Here is a 23,316-nt window from a genome sequence, read left to right as displayed (position 1 = left end):
CAGTGATACTCATCATGACCTTTCCATGGTGAGTGCAACGTAATACATACAAGAATTCACATGGAGATTATCTTTAGCTCATCCATAGAATATTTCTCAGACAAATAAAAGGATGATTTTAACCTCACTTCTGAGCTGGTATTTGGGGGACAGGGAGGAAGTGATGGGCATGCTGAGAACCGTTCTAATCCCCAAGCAGAATCTTGCTGTAATGAAAACTTCACTGTCCTTTAAAGCCTTGGCATATATCCACAGTTTCCAGACTCTTTTCTAAAACTAACAAGGACACTTAATGCAGCGAGTGTAAATAGCAGTCCACTCAAGCTGCTCGTGTAAGGAATATATTTATATTCATTGCAGTTACTGACATTTATATTTTATTTTCCATGGAAAAAGCTACTCATCAATTTTTAAAGCATTAAATGTTACTACTCAAAGATGGTAACTCACAGCCTTGTCGAAATGCCAGCCTAGCATCTAGTAACAAATCCTACTGTCCTCTCATACCTGCATACAGAGGGGATTGGGTGGGCAATGGGATTCACCTCTATTTCAACAAGGACTGAGGGAGTACCACTTGTCAGCTCATAGTAATACAGGTTAACTTCCTTAATCCACTAGAAGAGTATGTCTTTTTCAATGCTCTGAGCATTCAGCATCATCAGAAATTTGGGGAAGAAACTGTGGATATTGAAGGTAAATGGTTGTCTGAAGTTCTAGAGTCAAATGTCTAGGCAAAATAGTCTCACATCACATTCACCATTATTGTTACTCTCCTTTTTTCTACTAACCTGATTAAAATTTTGAATTCACACATAATTTGATTAAGTAAAGCATGTAAACATCTGACTACTCAGCTATCATCATCTTTCCAACAGTAGATTTTGGAATACCTCTCCTGAATTCCGGTACATGCAATCACCTACAGACTGAAGTGCCCAACTGAGTAACTGTCCTATGAGGAGAGGCTGAAGACCCTTGGGCTGCCCAGCCTGGAGAAGAGGAGGCCAAGAGGTGACCTTATTGCTCGCTACAGCTCCCTGAGCAGGGGAAGAGCAGAGGGAGGTGCAGATTTCTTCTCCCTAGTCACTGATGGCAGGATGCAAGGGAATGGCACCAAGCTGTGCCAGGGAAGGCTGAGACTGGGTATTGGGAAAAAATTATTTACTGTAAGGGTGGTCAAACACTGGCACAGGCTTCCTAGAGAGGTGGTTGATGCCCCATGCCTGCTGGTGTTCAAGGGGCATTTGGATAATACCCCTAATAACATGCTTCAGTTTTTGGTTATCCCTGAAGCGGTCAGGCAGGTGGACTCAATGATCTCTGAAGGTCCCTTCCCACTGAACTACTCTCGCCTATTCTGACTTGTGCAGGTCTCCAAAACACACTGTCCACATGGTTGCAGATCTCAGTACTCAGCCCAGTCTGGATCAGAATTACTCCAGTGAACATGACATGGAATATCTAACATTACACCAGCTTTGAATTTTTTTCCTGATATTTAGCCAGTATTTTCTTGATTTAACCTGTAAATTCTGCTGATAATCATAATAGCATATTTAAACAATTTCTGTAGAACTCAGGAAGGGAACAGATTAAAGGGCAGTGCTTAATTCTTTTTTTTCTTTTTATACGCTGATATTCTTTTCTCTTAAGTGTCATCTAATTTCAGACTATATTTCTATGGCAATATGAACATATTTGTACTTGAAAATATGGTAAGAGCCTATCATTTCTAGTGAAATGTTATCAAAGCAAGTTGAAATGTGAGTAGTGTGTTTTGAACACTTAAGGCTGAGTTGTTAAATACTGTGTTCTGATAGAAGACAGGCATTCATATCCATAGTCCAGTCTGACATGGTAACAATGGACTTGCTTCTGCATCCAGTAATTCAGAAGTCCTCACTGGAGTCTTGATTGGGTCCTTGTCCCCTGAACTTTTCAGTGCTGCTGTGCTAGCCATTGAGTCCCAGGTGGGAATCCTGAGCTGTAAAAGTGTTGCTGCAGTCTCATCCAAGAAGCAGTCGTTTGGCACTGGGAATTCAGTTTCCAGGTTTTAAGATAGCAGTTGAAAGGCAGTAACAACGAGTTAAAACTTAGTTACCCCCAGAATGGACTACAGGAGATGCATTCAGAATGCTGAACGCAAGCACTAGCAAATTATCACTAGCATCAGTGTTCCTTTCAAAAACAGAAAAAAAAAAGTCACATTCACATGGGCTCAGATTCTCCTTTTATAATTAAGTAGTGCCTGAATGGAAGCATCACTAATCTGATGAATGTAATAAAATCATTCACAGAAGGAAAAATTTCCAAAGCCATACTTTTATTTTCTGTTTGGTTTTACTGATAATTTCCTTTTTGGCAATGTTTCTACAGAATAATTGGAGTACCGCTATTTTAAACTGTGCTTTCATGACAATTGCCTACAGAAAATTGTTTACCCTTAAACTGGTATATACACCCTCTTCTAATTCTTCAAGCATAAACCCAGCCTAGATCTGGTTCTGATTTTAAAATGTGCCTATCAGCAGACGTAAAACATGCACAGAATTGTTTACTATTTACAGCTTCAGACAAACGAAAGCAGTTTACAATAACCACTGAATTTCCTTTGCTTGCAGTTTGCTGTCACCACAGGCTTTATTTATAGTAGGCCTGAAATAAATACTGCAGAATCAGCCATCTTTTGGTACTGCGCAAGAAAAGGAAAGCTATTAAATATTTACCATAAATCTCTCATAGCTTTGCCTCTGATTCTTTCCCTTTTGCTAGAAAAAAGGATTATTTAGCTCCTGATTTTCCAGCAAAAGGTAGTCAATTGTGGCTGCCTGGAAGTAAATGGTGCTCCATCATTGGCATGCCCTTGGAGGGGAAGGTTGTGTCAACGCCCACCAGGCACAGAAGGCCTGCACCTTCCCTGCTCCTCTGCAGCAGCACATGGTGATGCCAAAGCAGGCGTCTTAGAGTGTCACAGGAATGCTTGTGCCAGCAGAATGAGACACACTCATATTACAGCACTTTCCAAAACTAAGTCAGTACATTTGGTGAATGTTTTCCAAGGAGGCTGATCAGATTCCTGGAGTTAAGATCAAATGAATGTTGTGGATGCTCCAGTGAAATGTGTTGACAAATAATACTGCACTCATGCATTGCATTTACTGTGAATTTAAAAAAGAAACCTATTTGTAGCAAATAAAAATAGATTTTGCATGCATCTCATTTTTCACCTGTGAAATGAATGCTGGAGGACAATAAGCAGATGGCCTAGTCTCTGTGGGACAGACATCTAGTTAAAGATGAACTTTGACTGGCCCAGAACTAAAATGCCTCAGGGCAGCTGTGTAGCTCAAGTAACCGATTAGAAACTGATACTGAAAAATGACTGAGAACTAAACTCCAGTAAGGCACAAAAGGATTAAAAGCAATCTCTTTTTCCACCAGAGTTCATCACAGAGTATTATCATAGCCTTCCACAGCATTGTCTTGCAGAGCTAGCACCATCTCATTCAGTACATCCTGAGTAATATGGGTATCTAAGGAATCACACAACAGTCTGGGTTGGAAATGACCTTAGAGATCATCTCCTTCCAAACCCCCTGCCACGGAATAATGAATTCGCTGCAGCTGTATAAGTATCTAATGTTTTAGAATATCAACATTATTGTTTGCCTGAATATTATTGTACCTCATGGAGCTCTACTGTGTAACAGTGCTCAGTGTCAAAGAACTTTCTTTCCTTCTCCTCTCACTACTGCTCTCTCTCCTGCAGAGAAATGGAATTCACTTGCTAGATACATTCTTCTGTTTTCTAAACTGAAGGAAGCAGAGCTGGCCTGGCCTCTCTTTCTCTAGGATCTAGGAATAGTCCAAATACTTCAACTCCTTAACACAACTCTTGCCTCTCTGCGTCCTTTAACTTCCCAATAGCAGCACAGGGAAGCACACTACAAGTTTGAGAACTAGGTATCCAGAAATTGAAAACAAGCAGTCAGAAAAGGCAGCATTTCACTCAAAGGCCAGTAACAAGTCAAGTTCTGACTGCCTGATCAAACCTCTGGCATAGTTGGCAAGACCTCCATTCACGTTTTGTGAAGGTTCATGTGAATCCATAGCAAGGATGAGGTGATGAAAGGTAAATTTAACAGTGAGTTTAGGGAAGGAAGTGGTCAGAAAACACTTGACACCCACAACTTCCTGTAGATATCCCATAATGGGATATCTACATGACAAACATGGACAATTGAGCGCCGGCCAGCACTCCACACCAAGCACTCACTGAAGAGCTATGTTAGCTACACTGAACAGTGCAGATTGACAGTACTTGAAGAAACACTGTTTGTGTACTCAGAGAAGTGCAGATTCTCATTGTTTGGGCAGGAAAGTATGGATGGGCAGTCTTATTGCTTCCCCTCTGCTATATTTGATGTCTTGCAGTTCTATGTCCTGCACAAGTGCTGACACCATGTACGCTTTTCTTGACAACCAAATAAAAAATAACCAGTCCCCCACCCTGAAAAAGAAACTCCACGGGGAATTTAAGTGTGATAATAAACGTGAGTAGCAGCAAACAGTGTCTGAACTGTCAGGTTATAAACAACGCTCATGAAACCTTCTTGGTCAAGATCAATAAAAGGAAAGGCCATCACTCTTGAGAGCCAATAGCCATTAGAAAAATAAAAAGCTTTTGGTCTCAGAGTGCTTACGTCTAGATTTCCTGTTCCACTGCATCCTCCTTGGCATTATAGACTAAACAAGCGAGTTCCCTGTGACTTTAGTGCTGCAACAGCGGAAACAAGCCACAGATGGCCTGGTAAGGCATTCCATGATCTTGAAAAATGTTTTGTAGAGCAATATGACTACTTCACATTAATGTCCAAGATAATCAGAAAGTAGAGCTTAAATGTTCCTATCACAGCAATCAATTCCTAATTCGCATATATGACTTTCCATTTGAAAGGATTCCTGCTTCCAAACTTCTACGCATATTAGATAATTTAGTGTCCCCATCTCTATAGCATGTACAGAAATTAGTTTTTGTTTTCCATAGTAGTAGTACAATCCACTCCAGCTCCATTGCTGCAAGCTATTTCAAAACAAAAACAAAACAAAATAAACAACAACAACAACAAAACAGTCTTTTTCCCGGTAACCAGGTCACAGAAGATTTTGATTTTGTCCTTCTGTTCTTTCTGTGGTTGAAAATTATAACCACTTGTGACCTATCCAATATTTTTTTTGGGGTGTTAACTATTCTTCCTCTCACGAATGCAATTTTCATAAAATTATGTGTTGAAAAATTTTATCTCAATATAAAACACAATGATCCAACAGAAAAGCAAACAGATGTTCTAAATATCAGAAAGGTTTTCCCTTAACTTCCAAATAACTCAAAACAATGTAAATAATTTTTTAAAAAGGTGTCATACATATCTCTTTATCATTAACATTCATTAGAATGGAGTATAAAAATGTTGGAGTTGGCCATGGGATGAGGATTCAACTACATGCATCCAAGATATTGCCCCATCACCCTAAAGTATTTGCAGGCCACAATAATTCTAAACGGCCATTTTTTAACTGGCTTCTGATATAAAGCCCATTTCAGTAAGTTTAGGATCAGGCTCCTGGTCTGTTTTATTTCGGCTGAAAATCTTGCGTAAGCACATTAGAGAGACACTTGCACATCATATGAGGTGGTAGAAATCAGTCCAGGCATCTCCCTATCTTCCTTGCATTTCTTGAAACAGCTAGACCACAACCTCAAAGAAAACTTTGAGAAAGTCTGAAACACTTGAAAAGTGGAAAGCTCTATTTTAAGCTCTTTTCTGGGAAATATATAGATCTACCCAGTGTTCTCACAAAAGCTAACAAATATGTTGCAAATTTGTTAGCATCTTTTCACTTTGTGTACTTATTACCTGGGACATGCACTTAAAGACAAACTTGAAAATTACAAAACAACGTGGGAAATTCAGCCATACATCTTTCTTTAGAGTACCCTGCTATGTCTTAGAAACCTGAGCTAAAGCTCTGTGCCCCTTAGGTGTTAGCCTGTTCCTGATGCTACTTAGCTCAACTCTGTATCAATATAAGATTTTCTGATACGTTCTCAGGAATTTTACTTTCCCATTACAATTTTTCTAATTACCACTTTCTATGCCAGTCTTTGCCCAGCCTATGTAAAAATTACCTCCTCCACAAGGCAATAAAAATGGCAGTTACTTTGCTTCGTATTGTAACAGAGCTGTAAATGTTAACGCAACTATTACAGAAAATCTCTGTGCAAGGTTATTTGACTTGAGAGCAAGTTTTCTAAAAAGGAAGCAATACTAACCAGGAAAAGTTAAGAGATCTGTTATGCGAAGGGATTCTGCAACTTTCAATCTCACAGGTGCTAAACCATGAATAAATATTCTCAGCCTGCTGTGGGCATGCACTCTGGGGATGACAGGTTCCCACCATTGAATCACAACACTTGTGATATGATGGCTGTTTCTAGAATAGTCACTAATAAATGACCAAACAAAACTGCATGTTGCCCACGTGGGAATGAGCAAAAGAAACATCACTGTTGGACTTACTTTCTAACAAGAGCCTGAATTCACAGGAAATACACCTGTATTCAATGGGCTAAATTCAACACAGAAACACTCACATAGCATATCAACCATACTGATACCTATAAAAATCCATGCCAACTTCTGCAAGAATCACAGCAGATTTTGACTGTCTACTTCATATCTGTGCCTGCTTCAAATAAATCTAACAGGCAAAGATGAAGCACATATCCCTTAGTCATGAGTTTCACAGGAAGCCCTTTGGAAAGCAAAAATTTTAACCTAAATCAACTTACTTCTGAAGAGTAAGGCTCAGGTTATAGCTGGCGGACTTGATCTTGTTCTGAGCCTCTAAGTGGGTCATGCTGTCAGTGTTGACTCCATCGATGGCTACCACAAGGTCCCCTTGGTTCATCTGTGACTGTGCTGCCTTGCTGCCAGGGGTGATCTATGTGGGAGAAGAGAGAACAAAAAGAAAAGTTCTTATCTGTGCAAGTCATTCTGCACACAAAGCACTTCTACAGAACCTGTCTAGAATTATAATGGGAGATTTCCCTCAACTACTGCTATTGCTACAGCTATTACTGTGCGGAAATTAAACAAACTCAGTTAACTCACATTTCTGAAAAGGACCGGGACAACATCTGCTTGTCATTATTTACATGTTAAGAAGTTAAATCCAGTGTAGTGGTTCTCTTACCACATATTTTCTCCTCTTCAAGGGGATAATTATAATTACTTATATTGGAGTAGTATACAGAGACATTAGTCAGAATTGGAAAACTAAGAAGTCACTATCTGCAGCATGATTTGTTGTGTTTTTCCTCCTAAAAGTCATTTTTCCCTAATTAATTCATTATCCTGAGCTGACAGAAAACGGTTGTGTGTGAGGGGCCTTGGACATGCTTTCCTTCTTTTGTAGTGATCTTTACAGGAAATAATTCTTCTTAACCTTCATTTACAGCTCCATTACCAAGATACACCACTACATATCCAAGATAATCTCATCAGTCTGTTGCACTTGACACTCAAAAAAAACCACAACAAACACCAGCACATTTAGAAATAAGAAGCCACAATGCTCTGACTACAAATCCAACTATTGTGACAACAGTTTAGAAATTCTGGTTGCTCAGTATGGCATTGCACTGTGTTAGCTCCAGATGCCTTGTAGAATGCATCTTCTTCAAGAGGACAGTATCCTGACCTCCATTTTACATAGCCCGCTCAGCCTGCAGCTGTATGACATTGATTCACTACAGCCATCTACTGAACTTCGCTCCATTAGGGAACTCCAACTAAAAGAGAAGAGCCTTCACATACCTTCAGCCACTTTTTAGTGAGCACATCAGATTCGTCCTCTGCTCTCTGCACTCAGTATTTAGAGGGTACAGACATAAGCTGTAGTCTTTTATTTTTTAGGTACCCACTTCCTTATATTCCTCACTTAAAAATAATAATAATAAATAAAAGACACTAAAAAAAACAACACCACCAACAAAAAACAACACAATAATCTAAAATGCTACAACAAAGACTGCAGTCAACAATTCTCTTGTGCCTTCTGTACATTGAGCATAAAATGAGATGTGTGTGTTTGTAAGCCAAAAATCTTGTGTGACAGGGTGAAATATGTTGACTTCTCTCTCAGTTTCTCTGATTTCTGCTTCTTCCAATCCAAAATTTAGATGTTATATCTAAAAATAAAGATACAGTGGGTAACTACAACTGACACAGAATTAGAGTCAAATTAAGAGCCAGGAGATGGTCATACTAGTGACTTGGTTTCACTTACTCTAGTGGGATATTTTCTGCCTAACACTTTTAGAAAACACTACCAAAATGGAACATGTATTTATCAGAAGAACCTATAAAGCACATATTCCTGGGCAAATTTGGATTTTTAACTATGGCCATTGCACTGGCCTATCTGAGGCTAAGAGCTACAGAAGAGCTACAGAAAAATTGTGAAAAATAAGGAAATGGTCATGATCACGGCTTACCAGCCAGCAAATGAAAGGAAGGGGATTTATAGTCATCTCTTCAGCTACGTATAACAACAGTAACAAATTCTGTGCTATATTCATTCATACAGCTCTACTGTTCTAACTCCCATTTCAAGAGCCAGTGCAGCATTGATGTCACTTTCCCTCTAAAATTCAGGTTATTATAGCTGCATAAACAGTACTACGTAAGACTTGCAAGTTTTAAAGATCGATCTAATTTATTCTGTCCATAATTCAGAATTGTAATAAGCATCAGGAAAGGATTACTTCTTCCCCCCGTCTTCTCACTGGCTAATAAATATGCTATGTAGGTTAATTGGTTCCCTACAGCTTTACACAGGAGGCACTGTTAAAATCCAGAATTCTAATTTGTAATCAAAAAATCAAAATCAAGAAATATACCTATTTTAGATAGAAGCTAACAGGCCTATCTGAGAAACTTTCAAGTGAACCCAGAGCGTGCAGTTACAACGGATATTGAGAACAGTCAGCAATTGTTGGGGACAAAATACCAGTGTACATATGGAGATACAGGAGAGCCAAATCTGAAGTGTCAAGGCACTTTCAAGACTATCTTGTTCCCATTTTTAAAGATCCAGCAGAAAGGAATGGAATGCGAAGTGTTTTTCTGTTGGCATGCTCCTTACTTTGAAAATTCAGCTCTGATCTACTATTTACTTACTAAATAATCACAGATAGAGAAGATCTGTCTTTGTGAAAATTTCAGAAATTATTTTCTATTTAAAAAGTTTAAAAAAATATATTTAAAAAATGAAGCGTGAATGTTAATTCAACCTCAAAATTAGACTGAAAATCCAGACCCAATTGTCACAAAGTCAATTCTAGTTTGCTTGTATCCCAGCTTCTCTTTTAATACAAAATTACAAAAGCAATACTGAATATAGAAATATAATACTGTCAACGTAAAATATAGTTTCATTTTGTCCACTAATGTTTTTATCTTAAAACATCACTAAATCTACACAGAGCTATTTCAGAAAACCTTTGTAATGGTCTTAACTCACTTGCTCTAGATTACAGCACAGCCTTCGGATGCTAGGTGTTGCGAGTGACTTTATTTAGGGCTACAGTGAGACATTTGCCAGAGATTCATGGTATAGCTATAATATCTGTCAATTGATTTAAAAGAAAACAAAACAAGAAAAACAAGCCAGGATACTGCTGACAGTAAGATATAATTTTAATGGCATTTCCTTAGCACCCCAAGCACAGACTTCATCTTGAAAAGCAAAGCATATTTCACCTCTCTCAGAAGAGCACAGAAATACTTGCTGCTTCAGAGATGTGGATTTTTAGCTCTCAAAAACTTCCTACAAGACAGACATCTGACTTCCAATATCCCCAGCTTAAGGCAAGTGGGCTGGCTGGAAGTATCACATGTTGCTTTGAATGCACCACAGAGAATTCTTACTACACTCTTTTGTGAGGAGAGCTGTATACTGGGTGAAAATATAGCACAACAGTGACAGCTGTGCCCTAAAAAATAAGTCTGCACCGGGTTCAGAGTAAGTGCTACTTAGCAGGAGTCCTGGGAGGCAGCGTACAAAGTGCAGCTGCTGCACCACCTTGAGAGCAGCATGTGTTCTCGTGCAAGCCCCCTCAGCTCCACTCCAAAGGGAAAGAGACAGGGATCAGGCAGCATTTGAGTGGCTGAGTGTTAAAATACTAATGAGAATGCTTGTATAAACAGATGGATGGACACAGCTTCCCTGCCCCCAAGAAATTCCTAATTTACAGAGACAAAAATACATACAGATGCCTACGCAAGTGAGAAGGTGCTAATACTGCAGCTTGTAGCATTAGCCAGGGCATCTTCTTTTCCTAGGACTTGAGCTATGCCTGCCCCCTTCCTGACCCAAGCCCCCAAATCAACAAGTTAAACTTTTTCATTTAAGAGCAGTATCTCACTAGCACTAGAAATATGCTAAAGCATTGGGAATTAATACCCTCTTCTCCTCAGGATGTCTAGGACAGAAGAAAATATTGAAAGGAAATGTTCCTTTCCATAGTCAGAAAGGCTAAAACTCTGAGATAGGATATAAGCTATCAGTTACCAGAGGCTGTAGCACATATTACTACAAGAAAAGAAATGGACAGATGCTAAGGATCATTAGAAAGTAAAATCTATTACCCTGTGGAGAAAGCAGCATTTAATCTCCCTCTTAACTTTTTGCCACTAGATTTTTATATAGAAGTTTCCAACAAACCTTCATAGGCTTTCTACGCACTGAGGCTCACAGTGTCTGGGAGTGGCAGGAAAACTTCCTTGTTTTACAGAGGGGCACGACCCACTGGAAGGGGACATTGAAACCCCTCTGCAGACCAATTAACACTGAATGCCCATATGAACCAACTACTTATCTCTGGACTGGAGACAGCAGTTCCTCTCCTACTTACATTGTGAAAAAGTTAATCGGGGAAATTTATATTATTGTTTCCCTTCCCATCCCTGTCTCCATAACAAATGTGTAACAACTCCCAAGGGAAATTCATTGGTTTTCTTAGACAATTCTGGACAAGAAATGACAGCAAAGAAAAGGAGTAAGTCACTGGGGTAGTTCATCCGACAGAAATTCACCATTTCACCCTGCACATTGCCAGAAGGCATGAAACAGGAACAAAGGAAGAAACAGCCTAGATAGCCTTCCCCATACAGCAAGCATCCCACTATCTTTGATGATGGCTTTTTTACCTTCCAGGTCTGGATGGGAGAACTGAGCAACTCTGATTAACTGTAAAGGCATGGGGCTGCAGAATACTGCGAATAGAAGTCCTTGTACATATCATTAACCACTCTCAGAGAAAGCTGTAAAAAGCAGCTACCATTTTCCCAAAGACAATGTCTGTCTGTTTTTCAGTTTACTACAAGGCTTCTTAATAAAAATAAATATTTTGCTTGGGTTTTAATAGGAAAACAAACCCCACCTTAAATAAATGCTCAGGGGATCTACAAAATATGCCACTGACACCTTGAAGAGTTTCCATTTATACTAAACAGAGCCGAGCTGGCAAGCTGCAGAGGCATTCTGAAGTGGCCTCTCAGCCTGTGCTTCATCTGTAGTTAGGAAGGAAGATTACAATACATGTGAGAACACCCGAAATAGCTTTAATCTACCTCCCTTGCGTACCAGGAGCCACAATGCCACAGCAGCACGGAGATTTTGTAGGACAGCCAGTCAAAGGCTTACAGTACAGGACACTCTGTGCTGAGATCTGTACTGCAACAGCAGAACTGCAATTAGCGCTTGAGCTGTGCAGTTTACCTCTCAGCCTTGGGTATGCCAAACCATGGTGGAATGCTACCTCCATAAACAACAAACACTTACATTCTTCTTAAAGCCTCTACAAGGCCACCGTTCATCCACAATATATAGGCACTTCAAGGGAAATGACTGAGAAGCAGCTCTTTTTGCCAAGCTAAATAGACCCAGGTGATTAAAATAAGCCAAAAGTGAAAGATTTTCAGCTGGGAAATGGAAGGACGCACATGGTCAATACTTAGGGAGAAAAGGCTTTGAGGAATATTTTAAATGAATGCAAATGCTCTTGTCCCTGATTAGGAGGAGTTGCAATCATTCCCTCCTGTGTCCCCTCTCCACCTTATCCTTGTTTAAAATAAAGGACAATCTACAGATGAGATAGTCAAACATGGATGGGGCTTTTGAAAAGGATGTGTTGGCATAGCCAGAAGACTATTCAGCTCTCTAAATCTTGTATAACATTACTGTTAATAATCTCTTTTCTCTTTTTCTTCACTGAAAAATAGCTGTTACTCAGCATCATAGCATGTACTATGTATCTTGCAGAAATGAAATGGAGGCAGAATTGGGTCATACAACAGACTTTGATTGTTTTAAGGAGCAAGTTCTTTAGTATCAGAGTTTAATGTCCTTAAAGCAAATAAAATTTGAGAAAATAGCTGAGGTATTGATGCTTCATGTTCTGGCAACCCAGTATATGTGAGTATTTCTGTCAGCTTCTACAGGACAACTCCCTGCAGCAAAATTACACGGAGCTTGTAAGTGCTTGAAGGATTACAATTGCCAAATTTCTTCAAAGTTTCCCCCTTCCTTACCTCTCTTTTATTCACTTTGAATTCATTTTAAGGCAATTGATAAGGTAATAAATTGATAACGTTCTAGTAAACAAATCTTACCTATCGATATAACCTTTCAGATTGTCACAGCTCTCAGCTTCTTGAAATCTATTCTGTTTTTTGACTTCCTGATACAATTTGTCTCATCTCCCACTACAAGCATTAGCAATAAACTGAGGGTTTTATGTCTTTTACTATTGGCCACTATGGTAAGATTTTGTATAAGTTCGTTCTTCTTAAGGCATTTCATTGCATTTAACTAAGACCACAATGCTTTATGATCTGACAGAGTTTTGATCCATTCAGCAACAATAAGGCCTCTCTGAAAGTGCATTTGAGACAATACTGTTTTAGCTTGGCATTTAGTGGCCCGCAGCCATTTCGACATTAAGCAGCTCAGAATAATAGCTTTGACTTTGAGCATGTCCTGAGGATGGGGCACAGATATGTCTGCTCTATTAGTGACTCTTCTGCTCCTGTGTGTTTGTAAGTTAGGATGCTTTGATGCAGGCTTAGACTTAACTCTTCTTTAGATGTGCATGTTTATTGAGTTCTTTTTGTTTCTGGCTGCCAGAGGAATAATTCCTCCTCTGATCAACAAAACACTAGCTGCCGGTTTGACACAGCAAATAGCAGTCCTGTCTCTAAATGAGAAATATGTAGCATTCACCTCCATGCTTTGCCTGCAGACACTACGGTAGCATTGTACACATAGTATAAGAGAAGATGAAATGTAGCACATGTCCACAGTGACAAGGATGTTGAATCAGAACTAAATTTGCAGAAACTACACCCAATAGCATGTCACTATTTTGTCTCTAAGGTTTTAGAGGCCGTATTTCCCAGTGTGAACCTGTTTCAGTTGGATGGCCCAACATTATCCATCTGCTATACAACATCAGTTACCTATCAAACACTCTTCTTAACTCCAAGAAAAAGTGTTTTGCTCCTGTGGCATTCATCCATGCTTTGTGAGAGAATAAACAAAAGCACGAGCTTCAAAATGCCAGCATGAAAAAAATCCATAAATTCAAATGAATAAAGGAAAAGGAAAAGGAAAGAAACCAAGATCCTCTGAGGAAGTGCAATGCAGAGTTCTTTTGTAATATGCTGTGCCATGTTTAGTGGACAATATGACATCCTGCCAGGTATCCCTGCAGATTCCTTGGATTTTCCAGCATTTTGCTGGATGTTTCATGAAGCAAGCAAAGTTCTAAAGACGGGATGTTTCTTTTACCTGTTAAAATTTAACAGCTTAAGCTTTGTTCAAGCTTTTGTATCAGAGATGCCAATTCCCTTTGAAGCGAAAGGAACCACATTTGTTTAAAGGGAATTGATTTGAACACATGGATATAATCTCAATGTTTACATATAACCTCAATATAATCTCTGAAAGGCAAAACTTGTGATGATGAAGATTATAAAAAGACTTATAAAACAAAATTATAAGATGACAATCAGAATTTAAATAAAAAGGAAGAAGCTTGTTTTACTGGTCCTTTACCTTAACTAATGAGAGATGTGGCTGCTGCTGAGGACAAGGCTTTGACTTTTATTGAATGACGATGCTGACCCTGGTTTTGGGTGTTTTAACCCATTACAGTGGTGGGTACAGCAATCTGCAAAAAGTTTCCACCTAAAGCTTGAAGAGAATAATGAAAAAGCAGATCTTATTTGACAAAGTACCAGCCAGTGACATATATGGCTTTCTCAAGGCAAAAGCCTTCCCTCTAGGTGAATTTTACATCCATCAGATTTGTAATCCTCTGTTGCATAAATGTAGCTAAGTACCTTCCCACACATCACACAGTGACTTCAGGGCATGTAGCAGTATTAAGCTCAACAGTTTTCAAAATGTGTTTTTGGTCTTTTTTTTTTTCCATGAACATGAACTATACAATAACCAATTTTTATGTGACTTCAGAATGGCTTCCTGTTTACAGACAAAATGAAATAATAGAAATGAGATGTTTTAACATACTGGTACTGTTTCTAGCTAAAGGCTATTTCAGACTCAAAATAAAAAAGACAAAGGAGTAAGATGGAAAAATAGTATCAATTACTGAGAAAAAACATTGATTTTTGTTCAAACACTAATTCAAAAAGGGTATATTCAGTGACCGTAAGTTCACCTGCTTGCCTTCTCCTCTCCCCTCCTCGCAATCAAGCTTGTGATGAAACAGGAGGCCATGTAAATCCTGACAGCGTGGACCCTGTACAACATGGGTCTCAGAAGCTTGTTTCATATCTTGTCAGAAAGAAGTTAGATCAGCTGGATTAGCTACATACAAAGGTAACCTGGACTGATAGCCTTTTTTCCCCAGCAAGTACTTCTTCATCAGCCCCCTTCCCTACCTGCACCATTTCGTAGGGAGAATCTGAAGAAAAAATCTTTTACAAAACACTACGCAGAAGACAGAAATAATATGTTCTGAAAAGGTACAGAAAGTCTTCATTAAACTAACATCAATATTGTTTATAAGCCAACATATCCTGAAAGGTACAACTGAAACTACAGGTAAAGTAAGAACTTGTAACATCAAGAATGGTGCACTGAAATAAAGTTCTAACAAGGATGTCCCATAAATTTGAAAAGCCATAAGCTGATGCAGAGGCAGATAATTTAGGAAGAGCTTTAAGGAATGAATGGTCTCAGCTAGTTAATATCACTTTGCCTATGGTGAGTGGCTCTTCATTTAAACTGCCCTATGTTCGAAGATCCAAACAATGCCACTCACCTTCATCACTATGTCTTCTATTTTTATGCCCAAGTTTCGGGTTGAAACATGACTCAAAAATTCCCAAGCACTACAAAGAAAGATATTCTTGGGGAATTTCCATCCCAGATAAAGGAAGGAATCTGTGATCTCATGATTCCTAATTCAGCAGAGTGCATAGTTCAAGCAGCCTCAATTTGCTTTGGATAAGTGACTGAGTTTTTAATTTGCTGAGTTTTTTTTTTTTTTTTTTTTTATACTCAAACTCCCAGTCCCTCTAGAGTTCTCTAAAATGGTACAGCATTTTTACTTTACTATCCCATTCAGCAGCATGTTCCCAACCTTGTTAGAAAAATATATCTACTTCAACAATAGGAAGAGCACAAACTTTGACTTTCGTAGGAAAAATTAGTTATTGCTGTGACAGTGAAGAAATTTGGATCCCTTGCCAGCAGTAATACCAGGGGTCTTGCCTATTTTTCAACATTCATCTACCAGTCTTTTAGGAGCCCTGAGAACCACTCTCCTGTGGACAAGCTAGTCTGGAGCAATGTTTCACTCAATTCTTTTTGGATATTTTGCTTCTCTCCTGTTTTACCTCACCTACATTTGGTGTTCACTATTTAATGGCGTAAGCAACACCAAGTTAAGGTAGGATTATTCTTCCAATGCACTCAGATTTTAGTAGAGTGCTCCAGGTAGGGCCTTGAAGCACACCCTCTATGTCTACTTCAACTCTCACTCCTCTCTACATTCCTACTTCTCTCCAGTAACTAATTGTACTTCGAAGAAAAGTAACAGTAATGACAAAAGATGTCTACAAATTTCGTAGCATGCTCAGAGGTACAGAAGCTAGGGCAAATGTTTGAAAATGGATTAGGCATTTATCTAATAAACATTCTTACGTAACAAAGTTTAGATGTGTAAGTTTTATGTGAAAATCATCCTTATCCTCCTTGGTATATTTAGCTAAGCTTTATCTAGGTGAATGTGAACATGTTTTTTAGTTTAAAATACTTATTTATGCTTGAATCAGACCATGGCCCACTACTATGGATAATGAAGCTGTGTAACTTACATATGAGAATTGTTCCACAAGGTGCTTCACTTCCATTCCAAAACTCTATTTTTTATCTTTCATTCCTTCCTTGTAAACTGCAGACCTTTTTCTCAGAAGCACTGGAGTCAGAGGTTGTAACGAGCTACGTACCTAGCCACAGTAAGTTTCAAAATTCAGCATGCCCAAATTAGGAATTTTCCTCTCCTGCTCCAGGGCAAATACACTAATTATGATAATCTGTTTTCATATTTTGTGTTGGAATAGATGTTCACAGGACATCTATTTAAGTCCATGGAAGGAATGCATTCAAGTTAAAAATTTGGCTTAAAAATGTTTTCTTTGGCCAAGCAAGATACTAACTTCTGCAGTGGAGCATGTCAAAAGCAACTGGCTTGGAGGAGGCAGCAGGGAAGTTTGTTTGATCAAGAAAATTTCAGAAAGTTTGAAGTGGGCTGCCTCTCTGTGCCCAGTTTGTCTTTTTTTCTTCATCTAGCACTAAATTAATTGCTAAACAATGAATTGTGTAGATGATGAAATAGAAGTAACTTTAATGGGGATTCCTGCTGCTAATAAAACTGTTACTTGTCTGATACAAATAAGGAATGAAAGGAACATGTGGAAAAACAAGCTAACCCTCCACTTTGATCTCAAATGAAGACTTAGCTAAACTGCAGAACAACAAGCTTCATCATCCTGTTTTGTCAGAAAACAAGCCTCTGAGTGGCTAAATTAAAGTGCTGGTTTGGACTGCATAAAGCAAAAATGTCTCTAAAGAAGACAAAAGATTGATGCATTCCCCAATATCAACATGCAAATCTCAGATCCAGCCAGAATTATAACTGATGGTATTATGAAAGTTCTGTTCTAGGCAAAGTTATATTTACAGTAATGTTTTTCAGAGCTGTACACCCATGCACAAACAATCTGTAGGCATTTTGGAGTTTTAGTATGTTGTCAGTTTGATCTTAGCCAAGTTTCTCTAAACCCTCTTTAATCAGGAAATTACTTCGTGAATGACTGGCTCCCACCCCTCCTAGTCTTTATTTTTCACTTTTTTTTTTTTTTTTAATATCCTTCTTTCCCTGGCCGCATCACACTCACTAAGATTGCTCACTCTCATGAATCATGTTTGCAGAGAAAATATTTAATAGCTGTAAGCAACAGAGCTTTGATGTGCTCCACATCAAGAACGTGCCAACTGCAACGGCAGCAGAAAACGTTTCTCAGAGTGAATATGCACCTATTTAACAACGGGAGGCTTTTACTTCAGATACCAAGAACCGGAAATAAATGAAAATTAAGATTGCTTGGACAGTAATTGGGCAGCTGGGGAGATTTCTGTGGCACACAAAAGTGCCAAACAGAGCAGTATTCATAATCTCTCTTTAGCCAAGGATAGGTCTTCTATTTATAGAATTATAAAGCTCTTCAAGAGACTGTAAAATTACATACACATATGATATGGGAGCAACACATGCATTTTACATAGAACTGCCTAATGAAGTCTGAAGATCCTCCCGAACTTTTACTAGACATTTTCAAAATAGCACCACAGATTATGTCCATCTGGTGTTCTCAGCTGGTGACAGGCATTTTCTTCCGTCTGGCCTTTCCCTCTGCCTTTTTGTACCATTTCCAAGCCTGAAAGAATTTTGGCCTCTACCTGCTGCTTCCACTTCCAGTGCATCTCCTACACAATTCCAGATAATACCAATGAGTCTTTTGGGTCATACCCAGTCCAGGATATGTACAAATAAAAATCATTCCCATCCCACACAGTGACATGAGCCTCTTATTCCATATCTAGAAAGCAACAATTCATGTTTCATATTGATGCTATTCTTCAACAGCTATCCAAAGTCAGGGCTTGAAAAAGACAATATTACCAGGTCTTTAGTCCTGAGTCACTACTAGCAATAGCATTTTACCCGCAGAATTTTCTTATCAATTTGGAAAGACTCCCAAGGTTGCAGAGGGAAATATTAAATTGAAGTGATAGCTGATATTAAAGCTACATGCATCAGTCACACAAAGATGATGTAAATGCAAACTTAGATTAACCTATTAGTCTGCTGGTAAGACACCAGAAATGTGAGGAAATTCCTTTTTTAAACAGCGAGACATTGACTGCTCTCTTCCACGTATGCACAGTGCCCAGTGTAATGGGGCCCACACCATTCCGGACACTGTTCCTTAGGGTAATACAAGTATTACAAACAAGCAATAAATGTGTTTGAGAGTGAAAAATAAGGCATCAAACACTGTTTTGGGCAAAGAATACAGAAGACTAGTATAAAGTCATCACCTAGGTATTAAAAGGAATTCTTAACAAAATACAAAAAAAAAAAAAAAGAGGAGAAACCAAGACATAAGACTTTAAAAAAAAATTCTGGATGCATCAGAAAAGAGCAAAACTGTCTTCACTCTCCACTTCAAAACATTATCATTCCTTGTCTAACTCTGCTGCTCGGTGAGAATACCACAGACAAACAGAACTGACATGAAAGCACAGATTTCAAGCTCTGTTCTCCTCTGTCCTGCAGTCCAGGCAGTAGCTCTAGCATCAGCTGCAGCCCTCTGAAGAGATGTGCAATAAGTGCAGAGCTAAAAGCTCTGCAGACAATAAGGTATTGGTCATATCTCTTGGGAGGCCCCTTATCCTTTTTTTATCATGCATGACCCTGTAAGAATGTGCAATGTGATAGTTCAGAGAAAAAGCACTAGGCTGACAAGCTGGGCTTTTGCTGGCTGCAACTCAGATATGACACAAAGTCATGCCCATCTTATGTAAAGACTGATAAGAAGGCAGTGTGCTGTTTATACTATATCAGTGTGTAATTAGAAAGTCTTGCGCTTGCATTAGTAGGTACACTGATAATCAGCCCTCAAAAAAAAAAAAAAAGAACTGAAAGTCTAAATATCAAAAGCGGTTAAATCCTTCTACAGAAGTAAGAGGAAAGAACAGAACTGTTCAAAGATAAACAGCTTTTGAAACAGCATGACTACAAGTACCTTCCCCAAGTGAGGTGTGAATCAAGCTGGTGTGGAAGTTTGTGAGTCAAGGAGTCTCACGCAGGAAATTAATTCCTTTGTGCATGCTCCTCCTGTGACCACGGCCTGTCTGGAAGACCAGACAACTTCTGTCTCTCATGTTGACAGGCAACAAGAAAATAAAACCCCTTTACACGTAAAGCAAAAGCACTACAAAAATATTATGGTCCTAATTTGCTATTACTTAGCCCAAAGTTATTCTCTTGAGTGCAAATGCAAGTATTTTAGTTTCTCTGTTAACAGCTTTGTAGCACTACAAGTGACTGCATAGCTGCCTGGATATGGTAAAGCAGTTTATATTTTCACCTCAGGCAAAATATCAACAATTTCTTCTCAAATAACATTTGGAAAACATACCTTTAATTTACAATAGGATTCCAGAAGCTCTTCTGTACCCCTATTGTTTTAGGATAATGTTTGCTGGTTTTATGAATATGGAAATAAAACTAAGGATGGTGGACAGCCTGGTGCTTGTGTCCATTTTCTGTCCTTTACTTTGCTTCCATCTTGAAGAGCACCCTTCCTGCTCTTATCGGTAGTAAGAGCTTGAAAGTCCATCTTACCTTTACATTAGAGAAACCCTCTCTAAAGAGTATGGCTGGGGCCACTGCAAACTCCACAAGAGAGCAGGCTGGGCCCACACCTAACTGCCCTCCTGCAAAAAAGCACACCTTTCACTTTGTGACAGACAGAATCATAGAATCATGGAATATCCGGAGTTGGAAGGGACCCATAAGGATCATCAAGTCCAACTCCTGGCACCGCACAGGTTTACCCAAAAGTTTAGACCATGGGACTAAGTGCACAGTCCAATCGCTTCTTAAATTCAGACAGGCTTGGTGCAGTGACTACTTCCCTGGGGAGCCTGTTCCAGTGTGCGACCACCCTCTCGGTGAAGAACCTCTTCCTGATGTCCAGCCTAAACTACCCCTGCCTCGGCTTAACACCGTTCCTGCGGGTCCTGTCACTGGTGATAACGGAGAATAAGTCACCTGCCTCTCCACTCCCCCTCGCGAGGAAGTTGTAGACTGTGATGAGGTCCCACCTCAGCCTCCTCTTCTCCAGGCTGAACAGGCCAAGCGACCTCACATCTCACATCTGACAGTCCATATCTCCTCTAGTATGTGAGCTGAAAGCTAAGTACACAGTTTTTGCAATCTTTTGAATAAATGACATGTAAGCTTAAATCACAGAAACTAATATTTGAAGATCCCTGTGTTGGCAGAATGCAGAAAGCTATCCCACGTTAGTGGCAGAAAGACAGGAGAACAGTCCATCAACAGGATCCAACTACATTAATTTGCAGTTCCATTAAGCAACTCCTTGTCAGGACAAACCTATGAAACATGAAATAATGAAAATAAAAAGATACACACAACAGATTTAGGAGAGACTGAATTTCAGATTTCAGAGTTGTACACTTAGCTCAGTGGGATGAAAAGATGTTTACAAAATCTTCTGAAGTAAATATGAGTTAATATTAAGAAAGTCACTTTTTTTTCCTGAAAAAAATCTTTTGTTTTCATTTATAGCTTTATGTAATAGATATAACAATTCAACTGGGAAACATCATCCACATACAGGAAGTGCACACACTCAAATCCTATCATAAAATATAATAATGCCAAAGAGATTTAGGGGTCAGATTTTACATAGCTATAGACAAAGTATTTGTCAATCCTTAACACAGCTATTTCCATAGCAGACAGTCATTTGAACTGTGCTGACATTAGTAAAGGAAAAAATACTAATCCATTTGTTACAAGCTTGTTATCTAACCTACAGTAGTATTTTCTGTACTTAGAAATACAACCTTGTATTTCTGAAACTTGACTTAGGAACATTCAGTGTAACGGCATTCATTAATACATCGAACTACTTAGTTGTTTTAAAAAATTCAGTTTCTTTGTATCAGAATTTGTTTTGCCATGTTAAAAATGAAAGCATTCCCATTCTGTATGAGGCCTGTACTTACACATATATGCCCCTATTCCGTGAAGGGCAGCAACCCAAATTATTACAAGGACTAAATGCTAATTAATTCTCCCTTATGAGTTATGATAAATGATTTTAGGGTGAAGCTATACATTTTCCAAAGGGGCTTTAATCACAGTTCTGTTGACAGGACTTTCAGTATGGTGGTATGCTCAGTACTACCCTGAAGTAGCTGAAGTATGTGCCACAGCAGGTGCCACAAGTAGAACATAGATTTGCTTTGACATCAGAACACAGGGTATACAGTGAGTGCAGAATTGTTTTATGGGTTTAAAAAGCATATGTCATGAATGGTTTGGAAAAGCAGAGCCTTTGGGGTACAGCATTAGAGTCAAAGCTAAGCTAATTTGAGAAAATCTTGCCTCATTATGGTAAAAGATGTTTGTACTTTATGACTACTAGAATATCTGTTATTAAAGAAACATTTTGCCCTCTAAAGCAAAAGCTTGCTGAAATAAGACCAAAGTATTAAAACACTGTTGGAGCTTTAATGGATACATTTCTGCCATAGAATTGCGAAAATTAAATATACATTTATTATACAAAATGTAAAAACATCAACATTTCACATTTTTGATAATGATGTCTTGATAAAAAATTCATCTTTAATTTTTGCACCAACTCCCAGTGTCATGGGGCACTGGTAATCAATGATAGTCCTAGTCATTCAGTTATAAAGTGGCATAAAACATGACATCTTTTACCAACGAAAAGATCTCTCTGCATCTATGACTTTGTGTGTCCATAACCTAGACTGATCAATTCCCTCTAACAAAGTAGGAGATGAAGAGCACCTCCTTGTTAGCCATAGCTATACCTCCCTGCTGACACATAACACTTCCTACAACCACAAACATGCATACACTCCTCCACTTTTCATGATGATTTGGAAACTTTCAACACTATTGTGATCTGTGCAACAAAGCTTTATAAAAATTTCTTTCTAGCTTCTAACAATTTTGGCCTTTGTAATGGCACCCTACAAAGATGTTGATGATTCCATTCCTAACACCTGAGCAATGGTAAAACCATCTAGTTTTCATTTTCACAAATTACTACTGACCGTTCTTGGCCCATCTGCAAAATCAATTTATTGTCTTACATATGAATTAAGGTCAAGGATAACTTGCAAAAATGAAATGAAATATCTAACCAGTCTGCTTGATAGCCAGCTTATAGACATGAGGTACGCCAAAACTGTAGCTAAAATTAAAGATGTGTGAAAAATAATGGAAACATCCCAAATGCCACGAGGAAAGCAGCCTACGCAGTGTACTTACTTCCTAGATTAACCTTAAGATAAATATATACATATATATATATATAGACAGAAAACCTCAAGCCTAGCTCTTAGATTAAAACTTTTCAAGCTAGATTTTCAGATATTAGAAAAAAAAAACAGCATATTCCATGGTGCTCAGTATCCTTAATGGAGTGATGTTGGCTTAAACCAGGTTAAAAAATATATATATTATTCTTATATTAGGGAATGTAGTATTTCTCTTGCAGAAATAATTTTATTTTTACATTAAGTGGTATTTTTTCCCCCAACCTCCTTTTTGCACAAGTGATTGAGAACAGGATTATTGTCCTTCAACTCTGAAGGGTCTTTACAAATATATTTCCCCTGTAACTTCATAGAAGTAGTGGAATTATACCAGGAATAAATCTGTTCCAGTATCTTTAGTTACTCTGTTTGGAAACCAGTCATTTGCCTGACCTTCAGTGCAATGCTAAAAACAGAGTTTGTCTGTCATCGAGAGCCAGTGAGATTTCAGATAAAACAGAAGTCATGGCTCCTGCAATGAAA

General features: G+C 38.6%; 1 protein-coding gene across 1 annotated transcript in view; it reads right to left on the bottom strand.

Moving 5' to 3' along the window:
- LDB3 (LIM domain binding 3) overlaps positions 1 to 23,316 on the bottom strand; it is a 71,333-nt gene that overhangs the window by 34,426 nt on the left and 13,591 nt on the right. Inside the window, exon 2 of the mRNA XM_035570252.1 lies at positions 6,857 to 7,008. Within this exon, the coding sequence (XP_035426145.1) occupies positions 6,857 to 7,008 (152 nt within the window). The remainder of the gene's footprint in view (positions 1 to 6,856; positions 7,009 to 23,316) is intronic.

This window comes from Cygnus atratus, chromosome 7 (assembly GCF_013377495.2).
Source record: "Cygnus atratus isolate AKBS03 ecotype Queensland, Australia chromosome 7, CAtr_DNAZoo_HiC_assembly, whole genome shotgun sequence".
In the NCBI taxonomy this organism is placed as follows: Eukaryota; Metazoa; Chordata; class Aves; order Anseriformes; family Anatidae; genus Cygnus; species Cygnus atratus.
Note: the sequence above shows the minus strand (reverse complement) of the source record. Positions and strands in the feature narration are given on the sequence as shown.